Source organism: Anabrus simplex, chromosome 3, assembly GCF_040414725.1.
Source record: "Anabrus simplex isolate iqAnaSimp1 chromosome 3, ASM4041472v1, whole genome shotgun sequence".
NCBI lineage: Eukaryota > Metazoa > Arthropoda > Insecta > Orthoptera > Tettigoniidae > Anabrus > Anabrus simplex.
The window spans coordinates 440,018,668-440,031,951 of record NC_090267.1 but is presented as its reverse complement, the minus strand read 5'-3'; the positions used below and the strand labels follow the sequence as shown (position 1 = coordinate 440,031,951).

The 13,284-nt window shown below is 39.8% G+C and overlaps 1 protein-coding gene across 7 annotated transcripts in view; it reads right to left on the bottom strand.

Annotated features, from left to right (window-relative positions):
• Btk (tyrosine-protein kinase Btk29A) overlaps window positions 1–13,284 on the bottom strand; it is a 485,585-nt gene that overhangs the window by 267,041 nt on the left and 205,260 nt on the right. For 5 of the 7 annotated variants that reach the window (XR_010859555.2, XM_067143509.2, XM_067143503.2 and 2 more), the window contains one exon: window positions 1,939–2,176. Coding sequence is in view for 6 of the 7 variants with exons in the window: in XM_067143509.2 (XP_066999610.1) it covers window positions 1,939–2,176 (238 nt within the window). In the remaining variant the exon portion in view is untranslated. The remainder of the gene's footprint in view (window positions 1–1,938; window positions 2,177–13,284) is intronic. The other 2 variants (XM_067143505.2, XM_067143507.2) reach the window with 1 other exon arrangement.

The following is a 13,284-nucleotide window of genomic DNA, read 5'->3' as shown; positions in this document are numbered from 1 at the left end:
GTAATTAATTTTCAACCAATCCCGCATTTCTTGTTCACTTTGAATTTACCAATAAAATTTGAGATGGCGGGTCTGGATCATTCTTGAATTCTCGCTAACCTTTCCTGAACGGTATATAAACTGCGGCTTTTCGGGCTACCTTGCCAATAGATCGTCGTCTTTCTGAGTGTGCGTGTTAAAGCAGGAGGCGGGGCGCCTCATTCTTCGGTCAGCAGAACATCTACAAGGTAATGGCCACATAAATTCTATCTTTCTTGCCGTATCCGCCAAGTAATCCGAGGGGAAGGTCCGAATCTTTAATTATGTAACAAACTTTTCTAAAATGTATATCTTCTTTCGGCTAATGTAAAGATTTCATAAAGTCTTTAATTGTAAATCGGGGATAGAGAGTGAGTTACCCTCTCGAGCTCCCCTTCATTTTGGTTTGAGGTGACTACGTTTTGATAACTGTTGTCTTTCTGTAATGTATTAAGGTAATTTCCATGCGAGCCACCTCAGTAGTTTGGGAATAGCCCCTGTTTCATCGGCTGAGAGCCCTGTAGGTTTTAATTTTTCATTATCTGGGGCGCAGTGTTCGCCTCCATTCAGCTTGTGTTCGGGCCGTTTATTTAACCTGTTCTTTGTTCGCAAAGGCGCAGTAGGTTGGGTATTAGATACCCCTGTGTAAGATTATTCCCATTTGTAATCCGTGTCTTGAAAGGCCAGAGATTGTAAGATTTTGATGTAATGTTGCTTTGAGTAGGCTGAAAAGAAACTGAGAGCCTGTTAGCTCTTTTTCAAAGTTTTGTAATAGTAAAGAGTGCCTCTGGAAGGCTAAATATTGTAATTTAGGTAGCAAGCGTTCTTGAATTAGAGGATTTCTGCCCTTGACTATATTGTTCCTCATTTTGAATTGAAATTTGGTACAGTTGAGCTCGTTGCACAGGAATTGTAAAATTAGGGTCTTGAAGCCCAAAATTGTTAAAGTTTTGAATCTTGGATTTCTCCACGTCTTGTTTCAAGATTGCTAATTCTACCTGTCATGTCGTTATTTGTTAATTTTTGAAATTCTAAAGAAATATAACCTTTGTTAAATTTTTAATTCAATTCTTGATGTCGTAGTTAGACCCAATCAAGCCCGCACCTTCTTTCACCATCTCTGCGTTCCACAAGTACCCGGGAATAATAATAATAATAATAATAATAATAATAATAATAATAATAATAATAATAATAATAATAATTCCTTATTGATTACACTGCAGAAATAAAACAAGAATGAGTTTCGCCGAAGTAAATATACTGAATATTCTAAAAAAATACAGTGGCGGCTCGTGCTGCATCATGACGGTGGTTCCGTTTTGTGACGCCCTAGTCCGTTGCAGTGAATAAAATAGATAAATCTATATTCGTTATGCATATGGGAAGTGCCAGATGAGCTCGTGTGCATCCGTTCTACTACAACCCCGCATGAACGCCTTCTCTATGTCGTATCAGCTTTGAAGTTCCCGCAAATTTACACACAAAGCAATCCAAGTAAACATACATCTTAGGCCAGCCGTGCAGATCATATAATCGACTCTTGGCCACATATCGGAAAAAGCTGTAGTTAAGTGTGCTCTCATGCTTTCAACCTAGTGTTCTGTCGCTCTCAGGTACAAGCAAGGTTGCCAGATCATCAGTATCTGAAGGGGCATCGATCTTTGATTCGATAACAACACATAATATGAAGGATTGAATCGCCCATCGCTGTAGGTATATTATATCCTTTATTCTGGTGGTTCTGCAGCTCTACAGATCGTATTATGAAGCCGCGCCTGAAAGAATAACATCCTTGTTTCTTTCCTTCTTTACTAATTTTTCTTTCAGATATTGCAGCGTCTTCCTTTGGGGTTACGCTACACCGACCAGTAACACAGAAATGCGCTGCTGTATAAAGTGAACCAGAGATGTTGTTACCTGTTCGGATGGCGCGGATCCAGTCGGTGCGGTCTTGTTCGCGGGCGGCCAACAGGTAGAGCGTGTAGTCCTGCCCCGCCTCCGTGTAGGACACTTGGAAAGGAAAGCCTGAAGGGTAGGCCACCCCTTCAGAGCTGACGCTGTTATTGCTGCCGCTGTCCGTGACGACAGGGAGCTGCGCGGGCTCCACCACGTGCACGGCGCTCAACTCGATACGACCCCGCTCCTTGCGCCGCTGCTGAAACACACATGGAACATAATGTATTACTCCTGGTCACACACACCCCTACAAAAACAAAATTACAATTCTGTCTTGTATTCCTTTTGTTTGTCCTGCATCAGGCATACGAAAGTTAAAACAAACAAAAAAGGTACATGCAAATTCCGCTACACGGAAAAGCTTAGAAACCCATCGAATTTCATTATTATTTTTGTCGTAAATGGAGAATAATAAATGTTTTCACGTAAATCAACAGTTAAATTAGCGGATAATTAATACATTCCGTTCTTATTAGTGAATTCCACATATGTTTGTTTGACGACTATTTCGCTGCCAACACGACTTTCTTCTGTGGCATTGCGCTTCATCGACCCATCTTTTGTTTCCTCTCTTGAGGTCCAGGGCTATGGGAGTGCTATGTGTGTGAATTCTCGATATCACTGTCCACCATGATCAGCACGGACAGCTCAAATCGAAAAATGAAGGTGAAAGAACGTGGAGGATACAATAGCGAGGACACTGAACGTATTTTACGAAAATTGCAAGACCTGGCAAGGATCAGAAAACTTCAATAAATAATGATCAAGCAAAGCAAAGAACTTCAATTGAGCAAAGGCTTCACAAACAAAAGACATACTGAAGCGCAGTGACATAGTAAATTCCAATAAGTACTCCTTATGTACATGGCATGAGGATTTGAAGTGATTTGAGTGATAATTTTGTTTTAATGGTATTTCTTAATCCTCACAAAATTTGACTCCTGATTTGCCCTAAAAGAATTATTACCTAAAAGTTAAGGCAGAAATAATAATGAAATTCGATGGATACGATTCGGTCATATAATCGAATCATGGCTATGTTATTGGGCTTAACTAGTGTCCAAAAGTTAAGCATAAGTTACGGGTAAGCAGGGCAACAGGCAATAGACTGCGAATCGCACGACATATGCACCTACCAACCTTACGTGTTCACTCTGTGTAGGAAAGAAGTGTTCCCTGCTTTGACTAGCGGCGTAATCGCAAGGAAAACATAGCCAGTGCTTGTGCCCTATATTCCCTGTTATAGTGTGTGTAGTGTAGCCTCGTGGTGAACGTGACAACATAATGGAGCAACGACGCCATTTGAACCCCGTTTTGCAGGGTAGAATATTCGGCCGCATGGAAGCAGGCCAGACACAGAGCGAAGTCGCCGTATCCTTGAATGTGCCACTAAGTGTCATTTCCAGGCTTTGGAGACGATTTCGAGACACAGGAGATGTTAGTCGTAGGCCAGTACCAGGTTGACCAAGGGTAACCACCCCACAGCAGGACCGCTTATCTGACCTTAACCGCCGGACGAAATTGGAGTGCAGCGGAGATTGCAGCCGTCTCAGGGGCCCTATCAACAGCACATTTTGTTGTGGCAGACATTGCCAAGTTTTGTTAGTTGTTGTCAAAGGTGTACCTTGGCTATCAGAACTTTTCTGAGACTTTTTTTTTTTTTGGAAAAGTTGTGTTACACATGGTGTGTGAGTCAGCTTCCGTTTGTTCAGCAATCCCTCTGACATTCCAATCAGGCGGTATGGGAGACAGAAGTTATGATAAAGCTATTTTTACCGGGCTCTACCTTAATTAAGGCCATGGCCTCTTCCTTCCTACTCCTAGCCTGTTCATGTCCGATCGTGGCCATAAGACCTGCCTGAGTCGGTGCGACGTAAAGTAAATTTAAAAGAAAACAGGATTTATTACGCCTACTGTAGCCGGAGTTGCCAAATCGTCTACTGCACACGAAAAGAAGAAAGAGTAAAAAAAGCGGTTTGGCCACCTCTTCACACCAAACAAGGATCACTTAGAACACGCTAATTCAAAAAGGTGCAGGGTGTGACTGACAGCTGGCGTCCAGCTCGCTTCCAGGAACTGAGGCCGTCATGTTTTGTCCCAAAGTTTACTTTCATTGCTGAGAACTTCGTATCCGCGTAGAGTAAATATCATGTTATGTATCCTCTTTGCTTCGGAATTTCAATGTTTGCATGCAGTCAAGATGGCGACTCGAGATATCGTCAACATTGCTGGCGATTTTGACCTTTTTTGCGAAATTAATAGGTGAAGGAAGTGATTTTAGTGATGTGGAACACGGTGAAGTTAACAGTTTTAATACAAGTAGTGTCAGTGATGGTGATAGTGGGCCAGAGCAGACTCGAATGCCGGAAAACAGTGGTCAAGTATGTAACTCTGCAGATGATGCAGGTCTTCGATCTTGCTAATGCAGGTAAAAGTAGGTCTGTAATGCTGGGAACAACTAGAACACTATTTCAGGCCTAGACGACTGAAGAGAATGAAACCTGCTGAGCAAGAAGAAAACGAAATCCACTAAGAAATCATAAATAACCTAACCGAACTTCCTGCTTTATATGTCCACTCATATTATCTTCTGCTGTGACCCTAGCTTCAAAAATATTGCGACGTAACTTTTTCTGGTGTCTGAGAACATAGAGGGAAACAATTTGCACATATCAGATGGTATTTCCAACATATGATTGAAGTGCATAATAGCCGGACTGAGTGGCTCAGACGGTTCATGCGCCGGCCTTCTGACCCCAACTTGGCAGGTTCCATCCTGGCTCAGGTCGGTGGTATTTGAAGGCGTTCAAACACGTCAGCCTCGTGTCGGTAGATTTACTGGCACGTAAAAGAACTCTTGCTGAACAAAATTCCGACACCTCGGTGTCTCCGAAAACCGTAAAAGTAGTTAGTGGGACGTTAAGCATATGACATTATTATTACAAAGTACATAATCTGCTCTAAAAATGTATATATCCAACATCACATTCTGACAAAGTTTGTAGTAACTGTTAGCACTTATTCCGCAGGAAGATTTAGCCAGACTTTCAGAAAATGTATAGAAATTTTACAATTTCAGAGATTTTACTAAACATTACATCATCCTTTAATTGATCCAGAAAAATAATTTACTGCATCACTTTCACTATCAACTTAAGATTTTTACTCTTTCTCTCCGTTCATACTTTATTCTGCATCAGACGTAGGCGACGTGGATCTTGAATTTCTCATCAAGAGTCCTCAGGAGTGATATCGCAGAGTAGTCAACTGGTATTTGAGAGTAGCACTTTCCACTTGAACGTTAAAGAACCCATTTTCAAAGCAATGTATATGCATTCCAACTTAAAACCAACAATGGTTCATGCACAACCGTGTATGATGTTTCTGGCTAGTTGGTTGCATGCATGGAGTGAGGATGGGAATAATTCGGAAGATTTTCACCTAATTTCGTATCTAGAGGAATATTAAAAAAAAAAAAAAAAACAGGAATATCTGGCAACTCCGGTCCGTAGGAATTTGCGATTCCTAACTCTCTACTCTTTACGATTAATGTTATAACCAGGGCGATCTATTCTTCTTCTAAATGATTAAAATAATGCACTTCGTGAGTTACCACTGTATTAACAATAATTATATTAATGAATGACTAGTGTATGTCCAAATCCTTGGCTGAATGGGCAGCGTAGTGGCCACCAACTCAGAGTTCTCCGAATTCAATTCCCGGCCAGGTCGGAGATTTTAACTTTGCCTAGTTAATTCCTCTAGCTCTGGGATTGGGTCTGTGCATTCGACTAAATACACATCTTAATTTACATACAACACATTACACAACAAATTACTACAAAATTACTCAATGGTGAATACATCCCTCCGCATAGGGTTTGGCGTCAGGATGGCAAAATGAGTTAAATCCATACAGAAATGCCATCCATGGTAACTGGAAAAAGCCGGGAAGGTAAAGAATAACTATTGAAGGTTAAATGTATACAACAATGCGTCACAGAAGCGTTTGGTGGTTTGCCGATATAGCCGGGCATAAGACTACCTCGGTTATGCAGGGAATCTACAGTTGTCTGAAGTATCCTAAGGAGATTAAAATGAAACAGCCCAAGATAATATGACATTAAGAGAAGCAAGAAATAGGAAACCAGAGGTGAAGTGGTTTCGCACATACACACACATACCAAAAGTAAACGACGTAAGACTAAAGCGCACTCATGAAATAGAAATTAGAGACATGACACGATTAACAAATTAAGAATCCAAAGTATGTTTTCACATTCTAAACTTAACTACAGTGCACCAACAAACTCGAAATCACTTTAACACATGGGCACTGTGTGTCATGAGGCTGTAAAGCTTGCATCGAGGAGGAGGTGTATTTGAACCCCCACTAACGGCAAACCTGAATATGGTTTTTCGTTGTATCCACTTTTCACATCAAGTAAATGCCGGGGCTTTTCTCAATCCACAGTCCCTGAATGCCTTTAAGTGTTGGTGGGATGTTCCAACTACTAGAAGAATTTTTACAATGTATTGTTATTAATCTGCCTGACATACGGGTGACCTCGCGCATCCAGAATACTACAACAAATTTATAAATTAATAGATTAGACCTACTGCGAATAAAATGTGTTAAATCCGCATACAACGTGATTTATGGCCCACTGATTTCGTCAACATGACGAAGATGACGAGAAATGTCTAAATATCCTGACGGACTACTTCAGAGATGTGAAGCAACGAAAGAATTTGAGAAAACAAATTTCATATTGCCATATATACTGAATGGGATTCAAACCCCACTACTCTGCCACAAGAAGAAAGAGAAGGAGAAAAAGAAGAATACCGCTTACTTCGAAAGAAATAAACAAAACATATATTTAGTCTTTCTGTAGCAGAAGTTGACAAAGAACGACCTAATCGTTCATTTTGCTTGGATCGTAAGTCACACGGCTTAATAATAATAATAATAATAATAATAATAATAATAATAATAATAATAATAATAATAATAATAATAATAATAATAATAAAGACACTGAAATAAATTACCTAGCATTTGCAGACGATTTCGCTATATTGTCAGAAAACCTAACAAGTACAACAATACAAATCAATCTCTTGGAAGAAATATCCAACAAGACAGGTTTGAGAATCTCCGTAGAAAAAACAAAATTTATTAAAAACATTAAGAATGCTACAAAATTTGTGGCAACAGATACTGGTCCAGTAGAAAGAGTAACGAAACTCAAATATCTGGGAGAATTAATACAAGAAAATGGTTTAGACAAATCTGCAGTAGAAGAAAGGGTACACAAGACGGAAAGAGCATATGGTATAACAAAGATTTTTTATAACAAAAAGTGTCTATCTAAAAATCTTAAAATAAGGCACTACACTACAGTGGTGAAACCGGAATGCTTATATGCAAGTAAATTCCTGGTACTAAAGTATAGATTAGATAAACTTGCGGTACTAGAAAGGAGAATCATGAGAAAAATCTTAGGCCCTGTGAAAACAACAGAAGTATGGAAATTAAGATCTAGTGATGAAATATACAGGAACATAGAAAACATAACAGAAACCATAAGAAAAAGGAGACTGCAATTTTTTCGGACATATTTACAGAATGGATGATTCCAGATTAACAAAAAGTATTTTCAAGTACCTTTGGGACAAAAAGGCAACAACTAGCTGGATTCAAGAAGTAAGGAAAGATTTAGAAAGAAATAATATAAGAGAAGAAGAAACTATGAACAGAGAAATTTTTAGAAAGAGGGTGGTAAGTATGGAAGGATTCCAAGGAAGATAGAACAAGAAGCCTGATGCGAAGTGGTCCGAGGTCAAAAGGAAACAGCATAGTGCAAGGATGAAAGAATATTGGATGGAGCGGAAGATAAAACACAGTATGAAGAACTGAATTGAAACTGGCACGTGGTCCTTAGCAGACCTCATCGGGAATAATAATAATAATAATAATAATAATAATAATAATAATAATAATAATAAAGTGATTGGTTTCATTCTCCAATAACTAGACAAAAATATATCGGAATTTTGTCTCGCGGGCGGTAAATCTACAAGGACGAGGATGACTTACTTATTTTTTATTGAATAACCTAATAATCTGAACCTTAATTTACATGAGAATATTAAGGTTATACATTTGATCAGCTAATTAATTATTGGCCTTAACACAAAATTTAGGAAACAAAATTGTTCGTGGTGAATAGACTCTTCCTAGCAGGTAGTATAATGGCTTTGAGAGCTCCACATTACAACTGTATAGGTGACACTCAAGATCTTATTCTTCCAAACATGGCACAGTCAAACAGTAAATGGTCCACTGTTTGAGAAGATCCACAAAAACACAAATAACAGTCTACAATATCAATTTTAAAGCGTTCAAAGTAGCACGTAAACTTTCCATGACCGAAGAGAAACTGAGTGATTATGAATTTGAATCTAACGTTTTGAACTGGAGTCGGCTATATACGCTGGGCAAAAGTAATTCTCTTGTGACAGACCCCTTTGCACTTGATGTCCAGAGGTTGTTTTGACTTGAGCTTTTGCATAGCTTGGAAGTGCTTTATTGCAGGCAATTTCTATGTTGTGAGGAAGAACCTTAAAATGCTAATGGATTGACCTGGGATCGAACCCGTCAAATTAAGCTCAGAAGGCCAGAGGTCTACCACCGTGCGGAATGGCCAAGCCTGCTAACGCGCGACAGCTATGGAGAATGCTCTGTATTCGGAAGACGAGTGGGTTCGAACCGCAGCGTCGACTGTTCTGAGAATTGCTTTCTGTGGTTTCTCATTTCCACTTCCAGGCGAATGGCAGGACAGATCCTAATAATAGCACACAGTTGATTCATTCCAACTCCTTAACCAATCTCATTCACCATCATTCATTCCATCTTCATTACCTCCTCAGCTGAGGCTGGTAACAGGAAGGGCACCAAGCCGTAAAAACATACCATAATATTCCTGACTCTGTATCAGGAAACAGGACTAGGGGTAGACAGACAAAGCCAACAATCCTGTTCTGATATGGCTGACAGCACTCTCACAGGCGAATCGTCAAATGTATTCCTAACAACTGCGACTTTACTCTGATATCTATTTGAAGTACAAAGAGATGACTGCTATTGTATCATCTGTCGACAGTCCTAGCGGGATCATTCGGGAGAGCGTTTGATTCCCGAGGGCGACTGCAATTTCAGCTCCTTCACTTTAGATAATGACATGATCGCTGCTACAGTATTGCAGCTGACTCAACAGTTGGCTTCGTCAGTGAGCACCAGTCAGCCGACCTGCACAAAGAGAAGTAAACGGTATATGAACCCTCCAGACCATACCATAAGAGAAGTACAAACCACCGGCAATTGCATTTGATGGGTCAGAGGAAAAGCAACCTACAGTCGAATCACCACAGAAGCTGAATTTTATTTCGAGTTATCGAAATATCGAGATACGGAGTATTCCCGCCTTTGAGGATCGAACGTAATCGAATCACGTGTAACTACGGCTTGATAGTGTGATAAGTGTTTTTTTAACCATATAAAAACAAACTCTTAAGTAATTTATCATTTTAATTGCAACATTATAGCACGTTAAGGAACTCCTGCAGGACAAAATTTCGACAGCCCGGCGACTGTCAAGAACTAGCATTTGGAACGGACGTAAAATAAATCACATTATTATTATTATTTAAATTCGTTATGCCCAACTAACGAGCGCGTGTGAACTTATTTAGCACAACGTTTCTTCTTGTCTTAGCAGAATCTCTTCATCCTTTCGCTGTGCTTCTTATTGCGTTCTTCCGTCCATCCTGTAGATTGTCTTTTAGGTTGATCAGCAAATTTATGTTTGTTTATGAGATTTCTGAATTCTTTTCTGTCTTGCAAGATTTCTTCATTTCTGTAAGCCAGTTGTGATTTTTTAGAGATACGGCAGGATTTAGTATTTTCATTGTTAGTCTATTTTTATCCATCCTGATCAGGTGACTATCGAATTTTAATCTTTTTCTAATAGTGTGCCAACGGCCGTAGCCGTGTTGGAACACCGGATCCCGTGAGATCTCCGAAGTTAAGCAACATTGGGCGTGGTCAGGAGTTGGATGGGTTGCCACGCGCTGTTGGTGGGGGGTAAGGGAATGGAGGAGCGGAAAGGAACTGGCCACCCTACCGCACGTAAACTCCGGCTCAGGAACACCTCTGCAGAATAACCCTTACCTACCTCTAATGGTGTCTGTGATTTTTTCTGTTACTTGATAGATTTCCTGTGATTTTCTTTTCATCCACATACCATTTTCGCATTCAGGTCCTAGAATTTTCCTGAGAATTATGCTGTCTTGTTTTTAGATGTTTTTTATTTGTGATCTGCCACTAGTTATCAGAGTTTCTGATGCATAAAGGAGTTCTGGTTTGAAACATTATTATTATTATTATTATTATTATTATTATTATTATTATTATTATTATTATTATTATTATTATTATTATTATTATTATTGAAGACAGAATACAAACAGGAGAGGAACATACTTTTCACTCTCGAGCTTCTTTTCTTCCACATAGTTTTCAACATCAGTTAATGCTGTAAAAGCATTTACATTCGACTGACTCTGTATGTAGGATGGAGGAATAGTCAGTAAACTCAACGCCAGGACTAGTGACGATCTAGGAGATGGTTCATACAGCTCCAAATGCTAATGGTAAAAGCACGAGGGGTGGACAGATAAGATATAACGTAGTTAGGGAACAATAACACGAAAACCTTACATGTCGTATTGTAAAAGTTATGGTCAACGCACCAGGCGTGGACAGATAAGATATAACGTAGTTAGGGAACAATAACACAAAAACCTTGAATGTCGTATTGTAAAAGTTAATGTACAAAATTCGACTTACAGAATATTTTCTCCGTCTATGGAGGAAGCGTTTGCTTTGAGAAATGGACAAGTTCCTGTAATCGAATTTCGAGTAATAGGGAAATAAATACAAATGAAGAATAGAACAGACGGCAGGGAAATTGAAATTATTTCGAGATAGTGGAAATTCGAGATATCGAGGTTCGACTGTGACAGATAAGTCAACTTTTGACATAAATATGTCTTACAAGCAATGAGTTGCCTAATTACATGAACCTCCCAGAAAGAAAGGTTCTTCATAAAACATGGCGGTTTGTTCCCATCCTCCTATATATAGCAATTGTTACCGGGCTATAATGATATAGAGTAAGTCGTCGTCGCCTAGCGACAATGTGTCCATCAAGGCCGATCCAATCTTGGTGCGGTTTTGTAATTAAATTAATTCCATAAAATCACTCATTATAAAAAACTACCAATCCGATTTCGTTCAAAACACTTCCTAAACAGGCTCGTATTCGAATTCAACGTTGTATCAATATTTCAAGTAAATCGACCGACTACTTTTAGAATTTTGAGCTCACAAACATATGCAGGTTGCATTTTATATATACAGATGGGCGGGGGTCATCCGAAAATTTATGTAACGTGACACGACAAAACGTGTGACGGAAGTGTAACGATAGCAACCGTGCAGGCTGTGATGTAAGGTATGGATGGGTGGTCAGATAATGTTACCTAGCAACAGTGCAGGCTGTGATGTAAGGTATGGATGGATGTTCAGACAATGTTACCTAGCAACAGTGATGTAAGGTATGGATGGATGTTCAGACAATGTTACCTAGCAACACTACAGGCTGTGATGTAAGGTATGGATGGATGTTCAGACAATGTTACCTAGCAACAGTGATGTAAGGTATGGATGGATGTTCAGACAATGTTACCTAGCAACAGTGATGTAAGGTATGGATGGATGTTCAGACAATGTTACCTAGCAACAGTGATGTAAGGTATGGATGGATCTTCAGACAATGTTACCTAGCAACAGTGATGTAAGGTATAGATGGATGTTCAGACAATGTTACCTAGCAACAGTGATGTAGGGTATGGATGGATGTTCAGACAATGTTACCTAGCAACAGTGCAGGCTGTGATGTAAGGTATGGATGGATGTTCAGACAATGTTACCTAGCAACAGTGATGTAAGGTATGGATGGATGTTCAGACAATGTTACCTAGCAACAGTGATGTAAGGTATGGATGGATGTTCAGACAATGTTACCTAGCAACAGTGATGTAAGGTATAGATGGATGTTCAGACAATGTTACCTAGCAACAGTGATGTAGGGTATGGATGGATGTTCAGACAATGTTACCTAGCAACGGTACAGGCTGTGATGTAAGGTATATATGGATGTTCAGACAATGTTACCTAGCAACACTACAGGCTGTGATGTGAGGTATGGATGGATGTTCAGACAATGTTACCTAACAACAGTACAGGCTGTGATGTGAGGTATGGATGGATGTTCAGACAATGTTACCTAGCAACAGTGCAGGATGTGATGGGAGGTATGGAGGGATGTTCAGACAATGTTACCTAGCAACAGTGCAGGCTGTGATGTGAGGTATGGATGGATGTTCAGACAATGTTACCTAGCAACAGTGATGTAAGGTATATATGGATGTTCAGACAATGTTACCTAGCAACAGTACAGGCTGTGATGTGAGGTATGGATGGATGTTCAGACAATGTTACCTAGCAACAGTGATGTAAGGTATATATGGATGTTCAGACAATGTTACCTAGCAACACTACAGGCTGTGATGTGAGGTATGGATGGATGTTCAGACAATGTTACCTAGCAACAGTGCAGGCTGTGATGTAAGGTATATATGGATGTTCAGACAATGTTACCTAGCAACAGTACAGGCTGTGATGTGAGGTATGGATGGATGTTCAGACAATGTTACCTAGCAACAGTACAGGCTGTGATGTGAGGTATGGATGGATATTCAGACAATGTTACCTAGCAACAGTGCAGGATGTGATGTAGGGTATGGATGGATGTTCAGACAATGTTACCTAGCAACAGTGCAGGCTGTGATGTAAGGTATGGATGGATGTTCAGACAATGTTACCTAACAACAGTGCAGGCTGTGATGTAAGGTATGGATGGATGTTCAGACAATGTTACCTAGCAACAGTGCAGGCTGTGATGTAAGGTATGGATGGATGTTCAGACAAGGTTACCTAACAACCGTGCAGGACATGTCTTATGATTGGTGGTCATCTGAAATTAGCAGCCGTTGATGGATGACCATGACCAGAAGACATACTTATGTTCATTTGATTTTCGCAAAGGGAACAACATATTTCTTTCTTGTCGTAATCCAGTTAGCGGCGACATATACTGCACCGGACCAAGCTTATTT